The following is a 25,848-nucleotide window of genomic DNA, read 5'->3' on the forward strand; positions in this document are numbered from 1 at the left end:
TGAATCCTAAGACTGAAATCAATTGATCCTGGATAAGGTGCAGACCTGGCTCAGTCAATGCCTACCCATGCAGAGGAAGGTTTTCTCCTCTCTCTGGGGACTGCACTGAGAATCCAGAAATCATTACCTCCTAGCAAGGCAGAATGTGGGCCAGTTGATAACAACTTGTGCTTCCAGGATTCAGAGCCAGGATCTTAAGACATCCCACAACATCCCCGGGAGAGATGGAAAGGAAATGGCCAGTTGGAGAGGATTTGAAAGACAATAATTGAGCTGGTAGCAAGAACCCAAGTAGCTGTCCTGTTCAACCTGAATCCAGTCCCACTGCCTCCAGTCTAACCCAAGCCAGAGTTAGTCACCTCCTGCCTGCTCTGCCTCAAGACCTCATAGCTAGTCTGCTTCCACTCCCTGCCTTCTCCAGGCCACATCCATACAGCAGTCAGATTGATCTTAACGCACAAATCTAACTACAGCATTTTCCTGCTCAAAACCCTGGCTTCTGTGGATAACCACTGCTCTTGGGGTAAAACTGAGGACCTTCCCACAACCTGCAGGACGCTGCCCATCTGGCCTCTGCTCTCTGCCCATTTCCCCAGCCTCTCTTCAAGTGTTCTCTTTTGCATACTGGCAGCCTGGCTCCTCCCCTCCTCTGGGCCTCTGAACAGCTCCTCCACCTCCCTTCCCCTAGCTGACTCCTCCTTACACTCAGGTCTCTGCCTAAAACCCGCTTTCTCAAAGAATCAATTCCTTCATATTTACATACTCTTGCCTTGCCTTGTATTCTTCTTATGACATCTAGTACAGTGTGATTAATTGTGTGATTAATTAAGTTTGTCTCCTCAACTAGGAAAAGAATGCAAGTTTCCAGTGGGAGAGGATCTGGTCTGCTTGGTTGTTGCTGTGTCTGCAGCATCTAACAGGGTCTGTCATAAAGTAGACACAAAATAAATCACTGGGAACAAAAGAGACCAACTGAACAGGGTCTCCATGGCAGGCCCAATACCATGGGGATCCTCCATGGTTCCTGGGTAGATGCCTCAGGGCTACTGTATTGGAAGGAGTCTGACATCAAAGGCCAGGATAAATAAGAGGGAAGAGAAATTAGGAGGGAGTAATAGAAAGGATGTTATATACTGGTGGAGAAGAAGATGCAGAAGACCAAATACTGTGACTGTGAAACAAGAATGAGAGAAAGATAGATGTAGACATTAAAAAGACATAAACAAACTGGGCACGGTAGTGCATGCCTATTATCCCAGCGACTCAGGAGGTTGAGGCAGGAGAACTACAAGTTCAAAGTCAGTCTCAGTAACTTAGAGAGACCCTGTCTCAAAATGAAAAATAAAAACAGGTGGGACGTAGCTTAGCGCCCCTGGGTTCAATCCCCAGTACAAAAAAAAAAAAACCAGACGTAAACATTAAAAATGGAAAACACATGCAGATCACAGCTGATGACCTATGGCAAGTTTCCTAATCCCCTCTGTCCTCAGTTTCCTCATCCTAAAAATGATGATCAAAATAGTACTCTTCTTAAAGGATATGGTAAGAATGAAATGATACATATAAAGAATTTAGAGCAATGCCTCTGGCTCTAGAAATCAATCAAAACATGTTGTTATTATTGAATGTGAGATGCCTTCACCAGGGACCACTCTGACAAAAATCAGAACTGTGATGCATTTTGCAAATGTAACCCACTTATGGCATCCTTTTAATTATTCATCAAACCTCAGGAGTTATTTATAGCGGATGCTGTGGAATGCATTAAATGTCTCTTTCAACAAGGAGAATCAATGCCATTCGGTTAGCTGGGGCATTTTGAATGAGCTCAGTTTCTGTTTCTGTTTTGAGAATGATACTGACCACGGAAGAGCCTACTATGCCTTGTTATTATAGCAGACAGAGGAACCCTGTGGATTAGTTTGAGCTTCCTTTAACTGGCCATCATTATTCAGTTGGAGAGTTGGGCTGGTCTCAGGAAAAGCAGTGCAACAGTGGGATTGTCTTTGATCACCCTCTCCTCACATCATCTGTTTAATCCCCTGAGTCCCTCCGAGGTGCCAGGCCCAGGGCTTGGTGCCAGGGATACGTTAGTGCACAGGTAAGTTTGGTCACTGCCTCAGAGAATCTACAGACCAACTAGGAAGACAGACAATTGAAGAGGAATTAAAATAAAATATGACCAGAAGAGGAAACACGGATTGCAAATGAACTTCAGAAAAGATGCTCAACTTCATTTGTAATCAAGGAAATAAGAGTTAAGGCCCTGTTAGGCTTTCATTTCCTACCACATCATATTGGCAACAATTTTAAAGTCTGACGGGTCCAAATTGGAGAAGATGTGGAGCAACAGGGACTCTTTTACACTACTGGTGGGTGTAAATTTATCAACCATTTTGGAAAGCAGTGTGGCAGTAGCTGGGAAAGTTGGAGACTCACATACCCTCTGAGCCAGCAGCCCTACCCTCAGGCATCCCACTCAGACATATGTCTAAGGACACAGGGGAAAAAGTGTTCATAGCAGAGTGTGCACAAGAGCAAAAGATTGGAAACAAACTAAGTGTCCATTACAAAGAAAGAAATATGGCAAATAAATAAATAAATATGGTAGAATCATATAAAGGATTATTATATGGTAATAAAAATGATGGGAAGGGCTAGGGGCATAGCTCAGTGGTTGAATGCATATTGAGGGGGGCCGGGGTTGTGGCTCAGTGGTAGAGCACTTGGCTAGCACTTGTGAGGCATTGGATTTGATCCTTAGTACCACATTAAATAAATAAAATAAAGTTTTTTTAAAAATTATTTTAAAAAAAGGAATGCAATCTGGGCACAGTGGCACATGCCTGTAATCCCAGCGACTTGGGAGGCTGAGACAGGAGGATCGAGAGTGCAAAGTCAACCTCAGCAAAAGTGAGGTGCTAAGCAACTCAGTGAGACCCTGTCTCTAAATAAAATACAAAATAGGTCTGAGGATGCTCAGTGGTCGAGTGCCTGCCTGAGTCCAATCCCCAGTACCCCCACCCAAAAAAGAATGAATACTTAGGATGTACAAAGCCCCCAGTTCATTTCCCAAGAAACACACACACACACACACACACACACACAAAGGTGTGGGGGGGGGGTTCATTTTAAAACCCCAAAAAGTACATTTCAGAGCACAAAAGTGTGATGCCATTTATGTGAAGTTTAAAAACAGGCAAAATACCATCATATGGTATATCGTTTAGAGACATGAGGTGTTAAGTACCACGTTCAGGAGAGTGGCCCATGGCCGTGGGGAGGGGATATGTTAGAGGAAAGGGGATGAAACTGGCCAGGGGTGCACGGAGGCTCCTACTGTGCTGTAGTACTTAAGCAGGGTTCTGGTTCTTCTGTGCTCATTTTACCTTTGTATGGGCCTTAAATAGTTAATAATATGTTAAAATAACTGAAGTGGAATGGGATTATGGCTATGGAGAAGGAAAACAGAAAACTAAGGGCACCTGTAGCAGAAACAGAATCAAGAAAGACTTCTTAGACTAAGTGGTATTTATCCTAAATCAGCAGGAGGAATTAAACAGAGGGAGGGAGAGAGGAGGAAATTTGTTCCAGGAAAGAGGGCAAGCCCAGGGGTAAAAGAAAATTTGGCAGAGGAACTGAGAGAAATTCTATAGGACTGGAACATAAGGAGTGGGCCGGGAATGTGCACCCTGTCCTAAGGGCAACAGGGAGTCAGTCGCGGGCAGTGTTTGAGCAGGGGAGTGGTGTGGTCATGTTCTCATTTTTGAGAATGTCTCCTACCATGGTGTGGAGAGGGAGTGGAGATGCAGGACAGGATGTGGGATGAATTTGGAGGCTAGCTCAGAGATGGCACGATGGGGAGCAGGAGAGAGCCCTTGGACAGGCTGGATAGGGTTGAGACAGATTTAGGAGACAAAACAGACATAACAAGACTGATTGTCTCTGGGGTTCTCTGGCCTTCCCTTCCCATAAAAATCATCCTCATGTAGCATCTTAAAGTGGATGTTTCCAGAACAACAGCTGGACCAGGCTGGATGAACTTCTGAGTTCTGAAGACTATGTGTGTCCACTGACTTACCTTGACAGATTTGGGGTTAGGCTGATTTGGGTTTCAATCTCAGCCCTCCCACTTGATGGCTTTGTGATATTGGGCAAGGTACTCACCAAGCCTCAGTTTCCCCATCCGTTAAATGGAAAAAACAGCTCTTCTTCTTATTGACAAAAAGAAATCATGAATATAGAGCAGGTTGTTCCCATACCTGGGTGATAGTAAGCAATTAATAAACATTCCCATCCCCCACCTCACCTGCCATCTACCTTCGCATATAGTACCACATAAAGAGCAATTGCACCTGTCCATCTTCCTCTTGTTGGTTGTACCCCAGGCTCCTTGATCTACCTCAGAGCTCCTTTTATCACTCTCCAATGAGCATTTTCAGATCCAAGCTTTGGCTTGTGAAGCACAAGTCTGGAATTCCCCAGAGACCCAGCAGAATGTGATACCTGCACATGACTCGAAGTCTGGTGGGCTGTGCTCCTGCCAGTGAACTTGGTTCCTGTCTCCTCACAGGTCCAAGTGGGTTCCCCGGGGCGATTACATCGCCTCCAACTCGGACGAATGCACAGCCACGCTGATGTATGCCGTCAACCTGAAGCAGTCCGGCACTGTTAACTTTGAGTACTACTACCCAGACTCCAGCATCATCTTTGAGTTTTTCGTAAGCCCCTGGCCAAGGAGGGGGGTAGGGAGTGGCGAGGTGGGAGGTGGAGGGAGGGAGGGAGGTAAAGCCTCTGAGGCTCAAAGCATCAGTCACAAGTGTAGTCATGCTTGGGAAATCACAGTTGTTTCCCCTCTGGAGAGGATTGTGGGCAAATGAGCAGAAGCCTCAGGAGGCAAGGAGAAAAGGCAAAAGCCAAAGGAGTCTGAGGGGAAAGAATAGAATCTGTGAATTTTCTAGGTGTTTTGCCCTGCCCAGACATGAAAATAGCATATAAATGGCTGAGTTGCAAATTAGTTTTTTGGTGTCAATATTCCAGTGTTCTGTGTGTGTAGCCAGCCCCCACCCCACTTCAAGGCGCATGTCCCTAACACAATCCTAAAGGAAACTGGCAACTTCTCTTCCATCAGAAGGGCCCTCTGAAGGACTGAGCGGCATAGGGCAAGGCTCTTATTTCCTAGAAAGCTGACCTCTTACCCCCAAACTCCTGCTGCTTCAGGTCCAGAATGACCAGTGCCAGCCCAATGCAGATGACTCCAGGTGGATGAAAACCACAGAGAAAGGATGGGAATTCCACAGTGTGAGTACCTCACCAGCCTTCTGGAGATTCCAGAGGAGGCCTTCCTCCACACTGAGCCTCCACTCTTGTGTCCCTGGAGGGTGTGGTCTGCGGTGATGAGGATGCCCTGGTTCCTTTCCCTTTGGTTGGTGGAAAATGGGTGTGGGCTGGCCTCACCTCAAGGACCAGGAGCTTTCCAGCTTTGAGACTGGAGAACCAGAGAAGAATGAAGGGATGCCAGTCACCCTAACACCAGTACCCTTGGGTCCCTTTATTGGTCTAGCCATAGGTGATGCTTGTGGCATATGTGATTCAAGGAACAGCGAGAGAGGGAATGAGAGGTTGTAAGGGGAGACTTACAAAGAGAGGGAAGTTGAACTAAGCAGAGAAGAAGGGCAAAGCTGAGGGAGGGACATGGTCAGAACAGGCACTGCCTATCAGGTAAGAGGCTAAACCAGCAAGTTAGCGATGCTTGTCTCTGTGATGAACTAAGGCCTCCTTTTGGTCATTTTTAGGTCGAGCTAAATCGGGGTAATAATGTCCTCTATTGGAGAACCACAGCCTTCTCAGTGTGGTCCAAAGTTTCCAAGCCTGTTCTTGTGAGAAATATTGCCATAACAGGTACTGAGCAGGGTTGGATCTGGGTCTGCTGCTGACTTCCTGGCCTCTTTGCATAGAGGGTGGAAGTCAGTCTCCAAGACCTCAGTGCCCATGCTCAGTTCTTGCTTTTCTATTCCATCCTTCCTAGGGGTAGCCTACACTTCAGAATGCTTCCCCTGCAAACCCGGCACATACGCAGCCAAGCAGGGCTCCTCTTTCTGCAAACTTTGCCCAGCCAACTCTTACTCAAATAAAGGAGAAACCTCTTGCCACCCATGTGACCCTGACAAATACTCAGGTAATGTGTCTGAGGGTGGGAAGAGTTGGGGGTGGGGGTACCCACAAATACACCGGGAGAAACCAGGAGTAGAGTCATCCTTCCGGCCAAGCTGAAGACGATAATTCTTAAACCCTTCTCTTCTGGAATCTGGATGATTCTTGCCAATCCACATGTCCACCAACTGCACCACAGGGAAAGATGTTACAATCCTTTCTTTCTAAGCAGTTAAATTTGTTTTATTTAATATACCCCTATATAAGATTATAATTATAGAGCTGGGTTGCAGCTCAGCAGTAAAATGCTTGTCTAGCATGCATGAGGCACTGGGTTCGATCCTCAGCACCACACATAAATAAATTAAATAAAGGTATTTTGTCTACCTACAACTAAAAAAATTTTTTAAAAAGATTATAATTATAAACCATTAGGACTGGAGATGTAGCTCAGTGGTAAAGTGTTCGCCTACATGCATGAGGCCCTGGGGTTCAATCTGCAGCATCCCCAGCACTACACACACACATATACACACACACAGTATATATAACAATATATACAATAGATAAAAGGGACATATTAATTTATGTACTTTAATGTATAACAATTGCCATCAAAGTTAATTTATAAGAACCATGAGGCTAAATTGATGAGTGCAAAGTTGTGTTTTGGTTTTTGATGACTGATAACAATTGTAAATATTTATGAGACATAATGTGATGTTTCAATATATGCATGCTTTGTGGATCAAATCAGGCTAAGGGCACAACCATTTTGATAGCAAGGTCTGAAGATTGAAGTTTTATTAGACTAAACCTCCATTGAATTGAAAACAGGCTTTTTTTTTTTTTACTTCCTTTGAGTTGGGATCTTGTTATTATTGCCCAGGCTGACTTTAGACTCTTGGGCTCGAGTGATCTTCTGGCTTAGCTTCCTGAGTAGCTGGGACAAGTGTGCACCACCATGCTGAACTCCAAAGCAGAGTTCCTTGGAACACAAGTTTGGAAACCACTGGTATAAGGGAAAGTGAGGACCAGCCTATTTTTACAGTTACTGGATAGCTTTTTAAAGCATCCCAATTTGAGAGACAGGGTCTTATCATTTGAGGTGCCAGGGAGCATCAAGGCACTGATATAAGACGGGCAGTGCCACCAGAGGGCCCTCTGCTCAGGCAGTGCAGTGACTGGTCCTGGAGGTCCAATCTGCAAGGCAGGTTCTGAGACAAGAAGGAAGGAGTAAGAGTCCCCTTTTTACCCATGAAAACACTCATTGCAATTCTTCATCCTTTCTTACACAGAACCATGTGCAAACCCAGCACAAGGCCCTCTCTTGAGTCAGACCCTCATGTCCCTACAGAGACATACCCACACTTGGCACAGGCGTTATGGTGTGTTTGCTCTGCCAAGACCAGCCACTGACCTTGTGAACTGTTTCTTTCTACACTACTTCTAAAACAATAGTCCTATTTATCGACCCAGATCTTGCCAAGTAAGTATAGTTTTCAGCCAGAACAGGAAAGTTTAGATATTGGGGGAAGTTTTTAACTATAAGTCTAAATTCCTGTTTTTCCACTTGAATTTCTTATTCCCCTTCCCTGCTCTGCCTCTATCAATGGTGGCCTTTGTTAGTCTGTCTCCGGTTCCTTTTTCAGCTCAGCAATTGTGCAAGTGTTTGAATGGCAAGGTAGTTCTAGAAAACCTGCTCAGAAGTGTTTTGATTAACTTTATATTAATTGATTTTTAGCCATTAGAGCTATTATGAAAATGTTAAGTTGGGAGCCTGAATTCTTGGAGTCTATCCTTCTGCCACCAATTTCTTAATCTGCACCTTTGACTGGGAAGTGAGCTTTAACTATTAAGAATGTGGTCACATTGCTAGTCACTTCACTAGCTTGGGGTGCAAAGAGAGTCACATTTCCTTGAGATTTGTCTCTTCCAAAGGGTCAGTGGAAGGCTGGGGAAAATGCAGAGTCTGTTAAGAGCCTGTGAGGGACCGTGCATGAAGGGGTTGACTGAAGGCCCATCCAAATACAAGTACATTCTGAGTGCCTGCCAGGACTGGCTTGGTGCTACAGTTGGAGATGGTGTCTGCCCTCCAACCTGTCAAAAAGTGGAAACATGATTATAAAAACACCTAAGTATAGTAACTCTTCATGGTGCAGTAGGGGTTGGGATAGGAATGCTGGGCGTAGTGTGCAGGGGAACCAAAAAAGGAGGAGTGTTTAGGTCTCTCTGGGAAAGAAAGAGAGGCTGCACTGGCTGAGGTCTTGAAAGATGAATTGGTGATACAATGGGGGCAGGATGTTTGAAATAGAGAGATGTAAGCAGGGTCAGAGGCTTGGGGAGCAATTCAGCATGGCTGGTGATTGGGTAGAGGGAAGCAGCATTCAAGGCTAAGAAGCAGGTGGGAGACAGATTAAGAAAAATTGGGACCGGGATGTGGCTCTGTGGTTAAGCACGTCTGGACTCAATCCCTGGTACCAAAAAAAAAGAAAAAAAAAAATTGGCATTTGCTAAAAAGAAAGTTGTTTTTAAAAAGCCTGTCTGAATGTAGAATAGTGATTACTAGAGATTGGGAAGAGCGCAGAAGAGGGATTGTGAAAGGTTGGAGAACAGGTAACAAAACACAATTAGGTAGGAGGAGTGAGTTGACTATATGAGATAACTGTAGTTCCTAATAACCTATTACGTATTTTATGAAGAACCTAGAAGAGAGGTTCTTGGAGTTTCTAGAAACAAAGAAATAAGGAGATGGAAGTGCTGATTACCCTGATTTGATCAAAACACATAGTTTATATATGGAAATATTGCACTATGCCCCATAATAGTACAATTAGTCCATGTTAATCTAAATTGTCTTTTTTGAAAAATTAGGATTTGATCCTATCAACAGTGGAGACTATTAAAGTACTTCAAGCTAGTGGGGCGGGGGTTGACCTGACCTGTGCTTTTGAAAGACGGCTCAGACTGCCAGGCAGAGGAGGAAGAGAGTGGCTGGAGGCAGAGGCCATGGTTGGGAGTTTTGTGGCAGCTGCAGTTGCTGGTATCCAGGACATAAACTAAGGTGGAGCTTATAGGATTGAAGATGAGAACTCGCAGCAGAGATGTTAAGGACAAAAGTTTGACTTAAAGCATCTTTCTCATTGACCATTAGGATTAATTCCTCTGTGCCATGTTTAATGTCAGCAATCCATTTCCTAATAAGAATGTGGAGCTGATGAACATGGGCTCCAGAGCTAAGTGGCTGATTCAACCCCTGCTCTGCCCCTTACTACCTGTGACACCTTGTGCCCAATACTTGTCTGTGTCCCAGTTTCTACTCTTGATCTTAGTCAAAAGGCCAAAGAGTGATTGTGCCTCGGTTTCTTTTTCTCTAAAATGGGAACAACAATAATCATATCTACCTCATAGTGCTTTTGTCAGGATTGATTAATACAGATAATGGATTCAGAAAGTGGCCTGGAATGTAGTAAGCACTAACTTTATCAATTCTTTTTCATTAAGGCTCATTTGGCTCTCCACTTTTAATATGAAAATACTCTTGGTATAGGTTACAATAACAAGTCAAGTGTATAGAACTTTACAAATGACACATTATCTAATTTATTACTCAGAGCACGGTGTGGGAATGACTTTTCCCATTTACAAATGAGTAAAGTTCAGAGAGGTTAAGGGGGTTGCCAAGTCTGAGCTGGTACCCAAGCTGGGCCTTGCATTCATCCTTAGAGGAAATGTTTTCCTTTGATAAAATGGGTCTGAGGAAGGATACTGTACTCCTGGAGGTGGGGAGAGGACATTGAGAGGAGGAGGGATGTTGAGAAGAGCCGGGGCCCTCCAAGATAAACTTTGTCTTCTTACAGTTTTTCCCATGGCCAATCCAAATCACTTTGCTCCCTTCACCAAAAAAGCATCTTGGCTAATCTCTCAAACTTGATGAGGGCCCCTCTTAAGCACCTTGATGAAACGTGAGCTGGCAAAGTGAGGTCTATGTCAGCATTTGGGTTAATCATTTATGAAAACCATTTTAACAGTGGCCAGTGTGTAAACAGCTGGACCATTTTTGCTAAAACCTGGAGCTAGGGCGTCAGGCTGAACAAATATTTGACGAGCAGAGCGGGGTCTTTGTGTAGAATGCATTTTCTAACACACACCTTGTACTTTGCTAGACCCAATACACAAGGTCCTGGGAATTGGCACAATTTCAGCATCTCCCCTCAAATCTCTTCTGGCCTAGTCAGTCAAAAGCAGAGTCCCTGGATCTCTTATGCTAAATTGGGCCTCCTGCTTGTTAACCAAGTAAATGAGCTGAGAAGACCCCAGCTGTCTCCACCAGAGGTTCCCTTCTGCCCTGCCTAATAAGACAGGGACTGAAGAGACCCGGAAACGTGCAGCAGAGGAAACTCCCCAGTACAGGCCAGTGAGACTGTAATTAGGAGGGTCTCTGATACAGGAAGTCATTTGCAAAAAGAAGGGATCCGTGGAGAAATAAGCCCTTCTCTGGAAGGGAGGGAAAGAGTCTTTTAGTCCTTATTAAATCTCCTGTGACAGTTTCCAAATAAAAAATAATTTGAAAACGTGGGTAATAATTGTTACTGCCATCTACTTTTAAATGAATGAATATCTACTTCCAAAGTGCCAGGCACATATTGACTTCAGCAAGGAAGACGGTGTTATTCAGATGAGGGGCTGAGGTTCTGAGAGATGAAGTAACTTGCCTAAAGTCACACAGCTACTAAATAATAAAATAGGATACAAAAGTAGATCTTTCTAGCTTAAAATCTCATTCCACCATACCATGCTGCCTGCCAGGTAATGTATATAGAGAAAGAAAAGTCATCAACATTAAGTGTTCACCTGCCGGGGACATAATATTCATATTAGAAATGGTGGTAGCAACTAGGAATATTGTAATATATACTTTATAAGGTAGTGATTTTTATTATAGCGAAAGCAAATTTGCTTGAAAATTTTTTAGTTTCCATTTGCATGAATTATGCATATTTTTCTGGGTAGAAGAAATTGTTCTTTTTCTCAAGTTTCAAAAAAAAAAAAAAGGTTTCTAAGTTCAAAAGAGGTGAAATTCATTGTTTCAAATAAAGATGGATTCATAAAATAGTTGCTGATCTCCAGGGGCTCAGAGGGCTGGAGCAGAACTAACTCATCAGAAGGAAAATGTACAGAATAGGATAAAACTTATAACCTTTCTCATTGAGTACAGGTCAAGGTTAAAGACAGTACTGGGATGCTTGGGTTTGGGAACATGGAAGGAACCTTCTGCTTTAGTGGAATCCAAGGAAATTGCAACCTTTTTTTATAGGACAGTTGTGCGGAGATGGGGAAATTTCAAAGGTGAAAGGCCTTCATGTTAGGCACATGTTAAGAGAATATTCAGAGAAAGATTTGAAATAAGAGTCTAAAAGCAATGCCCTAAGCTTTACCATGTTTTACTTCAGTCCTTCAGCAGTAGGAAAACCACACCCACAGTCAGGACACTAAGGCACCTGTACTGTGGCAGGTTTCAGGAAACTTTAGTTGTTGGTGGTTAACCTGCAGGATGCTATTTCCAGACACTTCCCTCCTTGCTGGCCTATGATTCAGTCACTGACACATTGCCCCACAGTGTGGGGTCAGTGGCTTCTCATCAGCACCCAGGAGAGGCACAAAGGGTATCTGAGCAGGGCTTGGGGGACTGGAAACAATGTTATCGAGGCAAAGGGAAGAGTGGACATGCAGGATTTTCTACTTTGCACAGCATCTGTGTGGGATGTACCCCAGGGGCTTGGGAGCTGCAGGATCATGAACAAGTGGTGAAGGGCTTTGCTTTCTTATGTAACTTCAAATATTTTTCCTGTTCCGCCAATTTAGAAAAAGGATCCTCTTCCTGCAAGGTGCGCCCAGCCTGCACAGACAAAGATTATTTCTACACACACACCGCCTGTGATGCCAACGGAGAGGTGGGTTGCATAGCCTTGGAGTCCCTTAGCCCAGGTAGACTGCCTCCTGCTCCCTGGACTTTATCACTGTTGAGAGTTCCAGTGGTCAGTGAAACTGGTACCAGCTGAAACCCTACAGACCTGTGCAGTGACCCCAGGGACAATCAGGGGCAAAGCAAGACAGCTTCATTCACTTTCAGGCCAGAAACTGTTTTCGCCTCATTCGTTTCACGGCTTATTCACATATGCTCCGTTTCACAAACCATTTCATTTCCTTTTGCTTGGTTTCTCCCATTTGCTTTGCCCCTCTGGGCATGCCTGCCTGTCAATGCCTGCTTGCTTCCTCTTGGAGCGCATCAGGCTGACTCCCCAGTGCTGCTCCTGCAGCGTGGCATTGGGAATTGGTTCTCACTCCTGGGCTCGCTGGAGAATTGTCTGACTGGTTCCATCTCTGTTGTTTCTCTTTCTCCCAGGCCTTCTGTCTTGAAAAATTCCTTTGTGCTCTGGTTGACACTGAATCAACCAACACTTGTTGCATGCTAGCTAATGTGCAGGTGGGGGGACTCACAAGGAACTGAGACAGGCTCTTGCTCTCACGGAGTTCGTAGTCCTGTGTAGGAGTTTGGAGAGAGGAAAAAAGAGAGTCCAGACAAAGGGATGTTCAAGGCACTGAGGGAGTCCAGAAGAGGGGTGCCTGGGCCTGAAGAGCCAGATAAGGCCTCTTGGAGGAGGCTGTTTGTTCATTTTAACAGCCAACAAATATTTATTAAGCAGCTACTATATGCTGGGGCATTGTACTAGGCAGTAGGTCAACAAAACAAAAGGAATATCTAGCTCTTATAGAGCTTAATTCTTGTTGAGGAAAGAGATAACTGGTAGACCACAATGGGTATATAATAATGGAAATAAATGGTAGAAAGAAAACTAGATTAAGAAAGAATGAAAGAGGGTGTGAGGATGCTATTTCAGAAGAGGTAGAGATGACCAGGGAGTGACTGAGCAGAGCTGAATGAGATGAAGGAGGAGCCATGGAGCTTTGCAAGCAGAAGGCACAGCCTGTGCAGAGGAGGCTGCATGTGCTTGGTGAGCTTGAGAACCAGCATCAGTGAGGAGGGATGGACTGGAAGGGGCAAGTGGAGGGGTCCACCTTAGACTAGACATTCTGGATGAATTGTCTGTATCCCTAAACCAGCGCCTCTTAAGGAGATAGAATTAGGAGTCAGGAATTGTACAGCTAGCACTAAGCATAATGCTTAGCTATTAGAATGCATCAATGTTTGCTGGCTGAAAGCCGAATGAGTTCTCTTTCTGCTAATTAAGCATGAAATAGTCTGGTCCTTAACTGAGACTATTTTCCCGCAGTTATCTCTCACCACCACCCTCCTCCCATATTTGGAACACCATGCCCTTCCCCAGAAGCTGAAAGAGAATGTTGGTCTTTGTCAGTTGAACTCTGTTCTGCTGTGTCTGGTGTTCTGCATAACTGTGAAAAAATCACTTTAATATTCTTGGTACCAGCTTGATGTGGTGGTGCATGCCTATAATCTGAGCAGCTTGGGGAGCTGAAGCAGGAGGATTGTGAGTTCAAAGCCAGCCTCATCAACTCATCGAAGCCCTAAGCAACTTAGCAAGATCTTGTTTCTAAATAAAACATAAAAAGGGATGTGGCTCATTGGTTAAGTGCCCCTGGGTTCAGTCCCTGATCATCCCCCACCAAAAAAACAAAACAAAACAAAACAAACAAAAACAAACAAACAAACAAAAACATTTTCTTGGTATCAATTGATTCACTAATAAAATGGGCATAATTAGGGGCTGGGGTTGTGGCTCAGTGGTAGAGAAAGTACTTGCCTAGCATGCATGAGGGACGCATTGGGTTTGATTCTCAGAACCACATATAAGTAAATGAATAAAATAAAGGTCTAGAAACATCTAAAAAATACTTCTTAAAAATGGTCACATTTAATCCTGCTCCTCTTCTCCCCACTAGGCATAACAAGTGACTTTGTGGCTGTCTTTCTTTCCTCCTGCCCCACTCTCGCCTCTTCTGGGCTCAGCCAAGGCCTTCCAGATCTATAGCATGTTCTGCTGCCTGGAGCCTGGTATCTGCCCTTCCCTGACCACCGCAGGACCTCTAGGTCCTGGGGTCAGGCCAAAGTCTGCTCCTGCCACACAGCATAGCCCAAGCATGGCGCCAAGGGGTTGCTGAGGCATGGGCTTTAAGGAATGCGCATGAATATTCATTTGCCAGATCGCCTTTCAGAAGGCTCCGTGCCTCACACCCACATTGATTCTGCTGTCTGGTGATTTCATTTTGTCCTCTAAATTATATTTTAAATCCAGGGACATACCTCAAGCTGGTTACTATGATTGCCCTAGTGATCTTTTTATGCTTCGGTGGTTTCTCAGGGACCAATCCCTTGTGGTCACTAAATGTACTGCTCAAGAGATGACCCAAGTCAATTCTCCTGCCCAAACCCTTCTCTGCCTGAAACTCACAGGAGAAAGCCTGGGAAGAGTAAGGTTAAAACACAGCCTGAGGCTCCAGCTACTCTTCACAGGGAAGAGGTCTGAGCTGAGCACAGGAAGGAAAGAGGAGCCCCAGGCTTGCCACCAATGAAGGCAGCATGAGCTCCTCCCTAAGACCTTGTCCCTGTGTGTGTGTGTGTGTGTGTGTGTGTGTGTGTGTGTGCACACGCGCACGCGTGTGGTCATGGTGATTGAACCCAGGGCCTTGGTGCATGCTAAGCAAGCACTCTACACTGAGCTACACCCACAGCCCAAGACTTTGTCCCTGTTTATCCTGAACAAAAGGGACAGAGGACTTATTCACCCATCTTTTCACATGGATGGTGTGCAGCACCCATCATTTTCATCATCTCCCAGTACCATCCATCAGGGGACTTTTTTGTCTCTGACTCCATCTGAGGGCCATGGGAAGAATGGAGCTGCCCATCTTCCCCTTACTCACCAGAGGTCTCCTGCACCCAATGCTTCCATCAAAAGCAAGGATGACCTTAGTGGTCAGTAGAACACGGCTGCTTTGTCCATAGAACTGTTCGCTGGCTGTTCCTTTTGCTTTGATGTCCCATCAACACCAAGGTCCATTCTCCCACCTGGATTGTTATATAATTGCTGCTCTTGTTAGACAGTAAGCTCCTGGAGGCTAGCAGCCATGTCTCATACTTCATGGAGACAGCAGGTCTGGCATGTAGATATCTCAGGCTTTCTACAGATGTTTAACTGAATAAGTGAAAGAGCAAATAATGGCCAGGTTTTGTGGCGCCCGTGTGTACTCTCAGCAACCTGAAAGGCTGAGGCAGGAGGAGGCCGGCTGTGGCACTATAGTGAGCTCCTTCTCAAAATAAAAACTAAAAAGGGCCAGGGTTGTATCTCAGTGGCAGAGCACCCCTGGATTCTATCCCTAGTATTATACACACACACACACACACACACACACACACACACACACACACACACAGGCAAAGAATGTACCACTCGGAAAACAAATTAGGACAATTAGGACATCTCAGCCACCCCTCTTTACCTGGACCTTATGTTGGCCCCTCCACTCCATGCCCCTTTGTGTTCTGGGATTTTTACCAGCTGTTTTTCCCAAGACCATGGTAATAGTGAGATTCTACAGTGGAATAAGAGCTTTTTTAAAAAGACATTTGTCTGCTATTCCCTCTGTCACAAATTCCTCATTAGACACGTCCCACTTCATCCAGCCAATGTTCTTCCAGCAGTTATTGAATGTAAACATGCCTTAGGCTCTGGGCTAGGTGCTTAGGATAAGTCCGTGACCAAACCGACTTTTCCCACCCTGGTAAAGCATTCATTCTCATCCAAAATCCCACCCCCTCATCCTCGCCCCCACTCCCACATCCTCAAGTTAGAGTCCTAAACACCTGCTAAATCCCACACATGCTGAGCCATGTTTAATTCATCTTTACAGACGCAGCTCATGTACAAATGGGCCAAACCGAAAATCTGTGGTGAGGACCTTGAGGGGGCGGTGAAGCTCCCTGCGTCTGGTGTGAAGACCCGCTGCCCACCCTGCAACCCAGGCTTCTTCAAAACCAACAACAGCACCTGCGAGCCCTGCCCTTATGGCTCCTACTCCAACGGCTCTGGTAACCTCCTTACTGCCCTGTGCCCTGCATGGTATTCATTCTTATGTCCTCCAGGTGGGTGGGCCACATGGGTGCTCAGAATAGCCAGACAAACGCAGACTCTGCCCTTCCAAGAGAAGAAGTGAGGAGCAGGTTTCCTCTGCAGACCAAGTTCAGTAAAAGAGAGGTCAGGGCCAGCCCCACCTGTAGGTCAGAGTCAGAATAACATTGTTATTATTATTATTGTTATTATTATTATTGTTATGAATCTGGCCCTGGCCCGAAGGGACCCAATCCTCATGACAGAAGCTTCCAGTATGTGGCAGAGGTGCTAACTAGAAGGCTTGGTGCTCTGAGATGAACTTAAATGCCACAGTGAAAAAAAAGGAATTGTGGGGATTTGTGTATCAACTATGAATGTATTGCATAGTACTAATGTGACGATAATGCATGTGAACTATTTGTGTTAGACTGAAAGGTATATATGAGTTTTGAAATGAAAATTTTGGTACACTAGGAGGATGCTGGAGATTTTGGAGTGAAGGGTCAGCATTTATATCTAGAGCTTGTTAAATGCATCATCAGAATGTGACTGAGTCAGTTTGACATAACTTTGTTCAACAACACTCAGCAGCTGTCCTTGTTCAGCTGCCACTTGTCTGTGTGGTAGCAGCTCATGCAGGGTGGCTACAGTCTTCCTGATGAATAATGGATCTTGTGGCTCCCCCAGATTGTGTCCACTGCCCAGCTGGGACTGAACCTGCTGTGGGATTTGAATACAAATGGTGGAACACCCTGCCCACAAACATGGAAACGACTGTTCTCAGTGGGATCAACTTTGAGTACAAGGGCCTGACAGGTAATCGCCTCTCTCCTTACCATGAGCTATCACTTCCTGCACTCCCACAGGGTGTCTTCCAAGTTCACATTTCTTCATAATAGTGATGTCTGAGGAAAATAAGCCAATCCTGACATGCATTCCCTTCAAAGTTCCACTCCTCATGGGCCTATATTCTGTCAAAACTTAGTTTCAGAGACAGAAACAACATGCACATGTCCCAGAGGTCTCAGTGTGAGGGTTTCAGTGTCTTTCCCAAAGTATCAGGATAAGCACCTCAGTTCTGGATGCCTCAAAGGACAGTACCATCTCTCCCTTCCAGTGTCACCTGGTGCACATTTGCCCTGCACCAGAGAGCATAGGGCATTAACTCTCTCCTTTCCTTTTCCAGGCTGGGAGGTAGCTGGTGATCACATTTATACAGCTGTTGGTGCCTCAGACAATGACTTCATGATTCTCACTCTGGTTGTGCCAGGATTTAGGTGAGGACCACAAAACCAAGAGGAAGCACCAGCCAACATGGCCACATTTGGAATCCACATTCCTTAGAATATTGTAGCTGAGAGGGCTTCTGGAGTTGAACTTCACTTCATCCTAGGCATCAGCCCAGCACAGTGATGGTTGGGCCAGGCTGACCTGGATGCCAACACAATTTCTTAGTTGCCACCTGTGCTGATTCACTATTAATCTCTCATATCACCTGGCTTCTCCCACTGATTGCTCATATGCTACTTGAAAATTTCTCCTCCTCACATCAGAGAGGACTTTAAAAATCTTTTTAAAAATTGGGGTCAGAATTTCTGATATACAATTCATCTTTATTTGGGCAAGAAGATTAATAGGGATTGTTCTTATTGTTGTATTTGTCCCTACATCCCAAGAGGACTTAGGACAATTAGCAATTGCCAAAAAAAGAACAAAAACAAAACCTCCTGGCAGTGGGGTGTGGTGGAAAGAGCACTGAACTGGAAGTTAGGGCACTCGAACCCTTGAACTGTGCCACTCGGTGGCTTTGTGAACTTGGGAAAGTTACTTTGCCTCTCCAGGCTTTCAGGCTTCTGGTCTGTAACACAGCCTGTGATGCGGGACTCACGTAGGCAGCCATGATTCTTCTAGTCCATTAGTTAGCACTACTGTGCAGGAGGAGCTGGGAACCAGAGCGCCTCAGAACCCAATCCAAATGCTAAAGTCTAAAGAAAAGTCATAAATGGGTTTTCAAAGCCAAAGTGAACTCCTCTGCCCCTGAGTGCTTTAAAGATGAGGGAGAAATTATTGAATGGACCCCCCCCCACACACACAACATTGCCAATTTGACTTCTCCATCCCTCTTTGGAAGCCTCTGCTTTCTGTCCCTGATATGAAGTTAAGTCGAATGCAGTTGCTCCAAGTGTATTAGTTTCACTTCCTTTAACTCACATTATTCAGAGTGGACCAGGTAGATCCTTGGTTGCATGTTGAACATATTTAAGGTTTGGTGGAATATCATTCTAAAAAGTACTTTCCAATTTGAAACTCCAATTATAATGTATTAATAAACATTCTGTTACTATAACAAAATACCTGAGATGATAAACTTCAAAAGAAGAAAGGTCTATTTTGGCTCACAGTGTCAGAGATTCTAGTCTATAATCAGTTGGCCCTGTTGTTTTAGACCTGTGGCAAGCAGCATATCATGTTGGGGATTGGGTGGTGGAGGAACCTGCTCACCTCATGGTGGCTGTGAAGCAAAAAGAGAAAAAAAGGGGCTGGGATTCCAGTATACTCATCAAGAGCATGTCCCCAGTGATCTAACTCCTTCCCACTAGACCCTACTTCTTAAAGGCTCCACCATGGGCTAGGAACCTAACTTTTAACATGTGGGCCTTTGGAGATGTGTATCCACACCACAATACCAAAGTAGGTGTTTCTTCACCCTCAACCCCAGACCACTTGAGCATGGCTTTTGCTTTCCCCAAAGAAGGACCAGCCTGAGAACTTTTACTGAAGACACTCAAATTCTGCTCACTTGAGCCAGGCAAGGCTGAGTAAATGCAGATAGTTTACAACTTATGGCAGTGGCACCTCTCAAATTTTAACATGCTTACAAACCACCTGGGAATCCTGTTAACACACTGATTCTGATTCAGTGGGCCCAGGGAGGGGGCCTGATGAGGTTCTGCAATTCTAATGAACTCTCAGAGCTGGTCTGCAGATCACCTCTGCATTTCATAAGGCACATCCACATCTGTTATGCCTTTGGATGTCACTACAATAATGGGAGGTAGATGAGAAAGATATTATCGCTCCACTTTACAGCTGAGGAAAGTATAGTTTGGCTAGGACAAGGTTACAAAGCTTACGTGGCAGTATTTAGTCTGAGCTCTTTCCAACACACTTGGAACCTAATCCTGTCCCCCAGTTGATCCCTGCTGCTGCCTGAGCCCTTCAATAAGCACTGCCTGGGATCTGGAACTGATCTTTGGTTTCTTCCTCCACAGATCTCCACAGTCAGTAATGGCAGACTCAGAGAATAAAGAGGTGGCCAGGATCACATTTGTCTTCGAGACCATCTGTTCGGTGAACTGTGAGCTCTACTTCATGGTGGTACGTTTTCCTTTCTTTGCAGGCCATGGGACTTCCAGGCCAGGGTTGACCCCATCTGTCCCAGTTAACATAATGGACACCTACTCATAGTTCCACAGAGAAAGGGCCCGGAGTGACCATCAGGGTTTGACCAAATGTGATTGACTGTGGGGTGGCAGTGGTAGGGCACCCTCTTCCACTCTAGCCAGCATGCCCTCCTCACTTGTGTGTCCTGGGCTCAGGGCATGAATTCTAGAACCAACACTCCTGTGGAAACGTGGAAAGGTTCCAAAGGCAAACAGTCCTACACCTACACCATCGAGGAGAATGCCACCATGAGCTTCACCTGGGCCTTCCAGAGGACCACTCTTCATGAGACCGTGAGTCCCGTACCTTCCACCTACCCCAAATCCCAGGAGAGATCTCTGAACCCAGAGAGATTCCTGGCATGAGCTCACATGGGAGTCTGAGGTTCAGAATCCAAGGCTGAGACCAATGTTAAGGGAGTCCAGCAGAAAATGGCCAAGTGCATCCCTCTGAGGATTGTGTAACCTGTCTAAATAATTTCCAGAGAAGATGACACAGTGAGCTCCCTCAATCACCTGTGTGTCCTTGTAGCCCCTGCCCAGGGCATAGCCGTCCTATTGGTATTTTTAATAATAACAACTTTGGTTTATTTTCTTAATTCAGAGTAAATATGGTAATGCAGAAAACAGAAAATAGAAATTATCATGAAGATGAAATAAAATCAACCAAAATCCTAACATCTAAAATATCTCTTATACAGTCTTTTTTTTTCAGACTTAATAGTAAATATATTAATTGGATGCTTTTTTATACCAAAGCTTTTTACTTAGAAGCACATTTGGATATAATTTCCATTGCTTTTTATAAAACCAAATTAGGTTATTCTTTATTTTTTTGAGATTTAATATTTGTTCTTTTTTAGAGATACATGACAGTAGAGTGCTATATATTTCTCTACAACATGTTTTTTTTTCTTTTATAAGGAGAAGAACAGTCATTTTCATATAACAATATCTATTGCTCCCATGGTACTCAGTATTCTTACACAGAACTTAAAATGAGTCAGTCTTATTTTAAAATTATGCAAAATGCACTTAAAACACCACTGCCAAGTGACTGAAAAGAATAGATTGCTTCTAAGAGTCTTCCCAAGCATCATAGGATAAGACCTCAGGAAATACATTGCTGTTGCCATTGTTGCTGCTGTCTTCGGCCTTCATGCTCTCCCCTCTTACTTCCTTGTCTCCAGGGCAGAAAGTACACCAATGATGTTGCCAAGATCTACTCCATCAATATCACCAATGTCATGGATGGGGTAGCCTCCTACTGCCGCCCCTGTGCCCTAGAAGCCTCTGACATGGGCTCCTCCTGCACCTCTTGTCCTGCTGGTTACTATATTGACCGAGATTCTGGAACCTGCCATTCCTGCCCCACAAACACAATCCTGAAAGTCCACCAGCCTTATGGTGCCCAGGCCTGCATGTCCTGTGGTCCAGGGACCAAGAACAATCAGGTGCTAGCAGTCCTCCATGCATCCTAATCTTGGGCCTCTGGTTGGTTGACCTCAGGGGGTGCTGGGTCCTGGATGGTGTTCTAGAGGGCTGATCCCCAAGTGTTCCTCCAACACATTCCCAGGTTGGAGTCCTGGTTGTGACTGTGGGTGATGAGTTCTTATAGTAGGACTGATTTCCCTCAGTCATGGACAAGTCTTGTCTTCAGCTGATGGGTAAGGGAGATGGGTGACTGTCTTACCCAGAGGGTTATTTGTCAGAGACCTGAAGGGAGAGAATAGTGGGGTCTGGAGCCTAGTCCAATCAGCCTGTTTTCATGGGAGTTCGTCCCCTCTCCCCTGGAATATAACTCAACCTCTGCTGGAACATACAGTTAATTGGCTTTACTGTCTCCTATCCCAATAGCTTCTTCTCAGGTTTAGGGGTATAAAGATTCCTCTCAAACATATCAAAACAGTGCTATTGCCCATATGTACTTACTGCATCCAAGAAAGTACACACAACTAAAAGCTCTTAGATGCTCATTAGTGCTTTTAAGTGAATTCATATTTTACTAATCACAACCACACAGACAGACATCCATATGATGTTATTTATATGCTCTGTCAACATCACTTGGTTTAATGGCAAAGTAAGTGCAAAGATTCTATGGGCCCTGGTGACATCTTTTGGGTATCCTGGACTTTTATCATAATCTTCTTTCCTTGGAAGGAAGGGTTCTTACGCATGATTGCCTGGTAATAGTGTTCACAAAGCACTGAGAGAGGGAATGACAGTGTGTAAGGCAAGTAACAGGAAGTAATTCTCCCTTCTGAGTTCAATTTCTTACAGAGAACCTGAGGAAGAGGAAGCAGGTTCAGTGAGTTTTAAATGTGTAGGAGGGTGGTGTGCATCAGGGGAGAATTGTTGTTTCTTTCTTGCCATCCTGAACACCCTATTCTAGTTAGTATGGCATGTCTTCTGCTTGAAAGTAAGAAGGGCAGGGCTGGGGCTATAGCTCAGAGGTAGATTGCTTCCCCAGCACGTGTGAGGTCCTGGATTCAACTCCCAGTGTTGAAAAGAATCAGAGAGAGATTCTCAAAGAAATACTGATATTTGTTTGGGAATAGCAGAGAATCATGGTGGGAATATGCTATAATAAGCTATGGGCATAGGCAAAGAATTTGAGACAAAGGGAAAATGTTAAAGACAAAACTGAGAAGGATTGCATCAGATAATCTGGAACAATAATCCTTGGCTGCAATGATGAATACCAAGAGTGGCATCAGTCCAAGGTAGAAACGACAGTTGTAGGACAGATGTCCTTGTAGAAGTACTTTTTGGTTAAGTTTTCGGTGCCAGCTGATGATTCTGGCAGAGTGCTTTGTGAACACTACTATTAGGCAATCATGCATAAGAACCCTTCATTCATGAAGGCTTATACAACATATACGTGCTGAGTATTGAGTAGAAAGATGTATATAAATCGCACTAGTATCAGTTTCATACACCTCTTTTAATATCCACCCCAAATCTTTTCTTCCTTCTCTTTCACCCCATTTGAGCTGGACCAGACTCGGGGAAAGTCTGCTCTTCCCCACTCAGGCCCCTCAAGGTCCTGCATGGCCAGCCAACCTGACCCCATTCTTCTCTCCACCAGATCCACTCTCTCTGCTACAATGATTGCACCTTCTCACGCACCACTCCATCCAGGATTTTCAACTACAACTTCTCAGCTTTGGCAAACACCATCTCTCTGTCTGGAGGGCCAAGCTTCACTTCAAAGGGATTGAAATATTTCCATCACTTTACCCTGAGTATCTGTGGAAACCAGGTATGGTATGCAAGTTGACAGTGTGAAAATTGAAAAAGGGAAACCAATGGATGGGAGGCCAGAGACAGGACACAGGAGAAGAGATAGGAAACCTTCAGGCAGCCAGAGATTGAGGAGGTTAAAAAGGTCTAAAATGATTATAACTCTTCCTTTTCCCCCTGAACTTAAATCATATGAATGATAAACATTTAGGGAAATAAAAATGTTTTGAATAAGGTGTTCATTGACTTCCTGACCTTTTTTCTCCCTCCGAGTGAGCATTAGTTGAGCATTCTTAAACATACTGAGGAAGTGTTAAGATTCTGGAACATTTCGGATGCTGCATTTTCACATTAGGGATGTTCAACTGATAAAGTCTGTGAAAATATTCCAAAGTCTGAAAAACTCCAGAAACAGAAACACTTCTGGCCTTAAGCCAAAAGTAGGCTGAGGTGGGAGAATCACTTGAGCCCAGGAATTCAAAGTTAGGCAGGGCAACATAGTGAGACCTTGTCTTTTTAAAAAAAGAAAGAGAGAAAAGCAAAAGGGGGTTGGGTATATGACTCAGTGGTAGAGTGCATGCTTAGCTTGCGCAAGGCCCTGGGTTCAATCCCCAGTATCACCAAAGGTGGCAGGGGTGAGGGTTGGGGTGGGGAGGTGGGGGAAGCAGTCTTTGATCCCCAGCACCAAAAAGAAAAAAAAAAAAAAATCCTCATTAATCATTGCATGTGTCACTTGTTTTCTAGAGACCGAAAAAATAAGCTTATATCTTTGCTGACAGTACAAAAGAAAATAACATGAAAGCTTTTATAAGTAAAGAAGGGGATCATCAGTCATTTCATGCTGCTGCAAATATTTTGGATCCAAAATCCAAAGGCAGAAAGAAATATGAAGGGAGCTCCCACCACTACTTCCCTTTACTAATTACATATAAGTCACGATTAGCAGTGGGAAGTTCAGAAAGTTCATTCCAATATCATAAAATAGAGAGCAGCCAGGGCACTGAGGCTGTGACTGTGATGGGGAGGCGTTTGTATCTCACAGCTGATACCCTTTTTGTGCAGCATGCAGAAGAGCAGGTGTGTGCCTGCAAAGAGCATGTCAAAATAAAGGAATCTGAAAGATTAGAGATGGGTATCTGTCCTGTTTTTAGAAGTCTTTGAAGAGTTAAAGTGAAGCCTCAGAAATAACAGGTAGAAGCTTAGGAAATGAGACTGATGAAAGCAAATCCCATGTAGCAAAAGTTTCAGCCCATGAGTTGGAGAGGGGAGTGCAGGGGGGGCAGGGGGAGGAGGGATTTGCAGGATTGTGCATTTTTTTCTTCCTTGACTCCTTTGTTCTTTTCAAAAAATGCTATGTACAGTGACACGATAGATCTTCACTTCAAGGACAAAATAATTTTGTTTTATTATAATATAAAGGTTGCTTTCTGTTTTAAGGCCTTCATCTACTTCTTATAATGTAGAAAACAAACGGACAGACGCCAGATTTAGCTCTATTTGTAATAAAACTTACAACATTGAAAATGTTGAGTTCTAAATACTTAGTCCGCTTAATTTAAAATACTGAATAAATGATTTTATATTAGCGTAAGTTATCTGTTGATATCCCATAAACTTAACATCTTGGAAGAATATTTCAATATTTATTCTATTATAAAATCCCAACAACAGAATCTCAATTCCTATCCTTTTTCAGATTTCTACAGAGTGAGTTTCTTAAAGATAGAAAGTGAAGCAAACTTCCTTCTCTCAGTACATGTTTTCTTGAAAAAAAATGGAATGGGTTCTGCCCAGCAGGGTGTCAGGCACAGGGGCACATGCCTGTAATTCCAAGGACTTGGGAGGCTGAGGCAGAAAGATCACTGGTTTAAAACCTGGGCAACTTAGTGAAACCCTGTTGATAAATAAATAAATAGGACTGGGGATGTAGCTCAGTTGTAGAATACCCCTAGGTTGAATCCCCAGTACCAGAGCAGAAGGGAGAGGGCAAGGAAGGGATTCTAATTGCCCTCAGACAATTAGAATCCTCCTGCCTCAAGATAGGAAGGAAGCTGGTTATGGAGTCTGATTTAATCCTGGGAGACTCTGGAAAGTGCTTCTGAGACAAACATCGTAGAACCACAGCACCATGGGAGAGATAGGAGGAATATGAACCAGGACAAATAGTCAAATAAATTTCACTGGCTTCCAGGATCCGTTATATATTTCAGTTTCAGTCTAAAAAATGGCTGAGAAGGACCCTTCATTGGCCAGCTGGTAGAACTCCAGATCATCCAGTCTTGTTCATATAGACTTCCCTATAGTGACTCCAAGGAAATAAAAAGACAGGAACCCCTGGGCCAGAGTTCAAAAACTAGGACACAAAGGTCCTATTTTTAGCCTTTTTTTTTTTTTTTTCCCTTGGTCTATCTTGTCATTAGACTTGGGATGAATCATCCACTGCAACGTACCATTGGAATCCTGAACTTTTAAATGTCAAAACCTGTTCCCTGTTCTTTTTTTGGGAATTTCTCTGTGACCATTAGCTTTTTCCCACATCTTCCTCCCTTTATCCCACACACCAGGGTAAGAAAATGTCTGTGTGCACTGACAATGTCACTGACCTCCGAATTCCTGAGGGCGAGTCAGGTTTCTCCAAATCCATCACAGCCTACATCTGCCAAGCGGTCATCATTCCTCCAGAGGTGACAGGTTATAAGGCTGGGGTGTCCTCACAGCCTGTCAGTCTTGCTGATCGACTTGTTGGTGAGTAACTCGGCTGCTCCAGGCTTGGTTGAGTGTGTGTATGTGTGTGTGTGTGTGTGTGTGTGTGTGTGTGTGTGTGTGTGCACATGCACGTATGCACTTGTACGTTTGAAGTTGCCAAGCTGGAAGGTAAATGTCCCCATATGAAGAACCCAACTTCCTGACCTCTC

The 25,848-nt window shown here is 44.3% G+C and overlaps 1 protein-coding gene across 2 annotated transcripts in view; it reads left to right on the forward strand.

Moving 5' to 3' along the window:
- ELAPOR1 (endosome-lysosome associated apoptosis and autophagy regulator 1) overlaps nucleotides 1–25,848 on the forward strand; it is a 95,662-nt gene that overhangs the window by 62,538 nt on the left and 7,276 nt on the right. For both annotated transcript variants that reach the window (XM_079132712.1, XM_079132711.1), the window contains exons 4-16: nucleotides 4,574–4,721; nucleotides 5,221–5,301; nucleotides 5,796–5,901; nucleotides 6,029–6,178; nucleotides 12,019–12,107; nucleotides 16,045–16,222; nucleotides 16,932–17,060; nucleotides 17,431–17,521; nucleotides 19,517–19,622; nucleotides 19,844–19,981; nucleotides 20,878–21,141; nucleotides 22,779–22,952; nucleotides 25,498–25,678. In XM_079132712.1, the coding sequence (XP_078988838.1) occupies nucleotides 4,574–4,721; nucleotides 5,221–5,301; nucleotides 5,796–5,901; nucleotides 6,029–6,178; nucleotides 12,019–12,107; nucleotides 16,045–16,222; nucleotides 16,932–17,060; nucleotides 17,431–17,521; nucleotides 19,517–19,622; nucleotides 19,844–19,981; nucleotides 20,878–21,141; nucleotides 22,779–22,952; nucleotides 25,498–25,678 (1,835 nt within the window). The remainder of the gene's footprint in view (nucleotides 1–4,573; nucleotides 4,722–5,220; nucleotides 5,302–5,795; nucleotides 5,902–6,028; nucleotides 6,179–12,018; nucleotides 12,108–16,044; nucleotides 16,223–16,931; nucleotides 17,061–17,430; nucleotides 17,522–19,516; nucleotides 19,623–19,843; nucleotides 19,982–20,877; nucleotides 21,142–22,778; nucleotides 22,953–25,497; nucleotides 25,679–25,848) is intronic.

This window comes from Sciurus vulgaris, assembly GCF_902686455.1.
Source record: "Sciurus vulgaris genome assembly, chromosome: 1".
NCBI classification, from domain to species: Eukaryota; Metazoa; Chordata; class Mammalia; order Rodentia; family Sciuridae; genus Sciurus; species Sciurus vulgaris.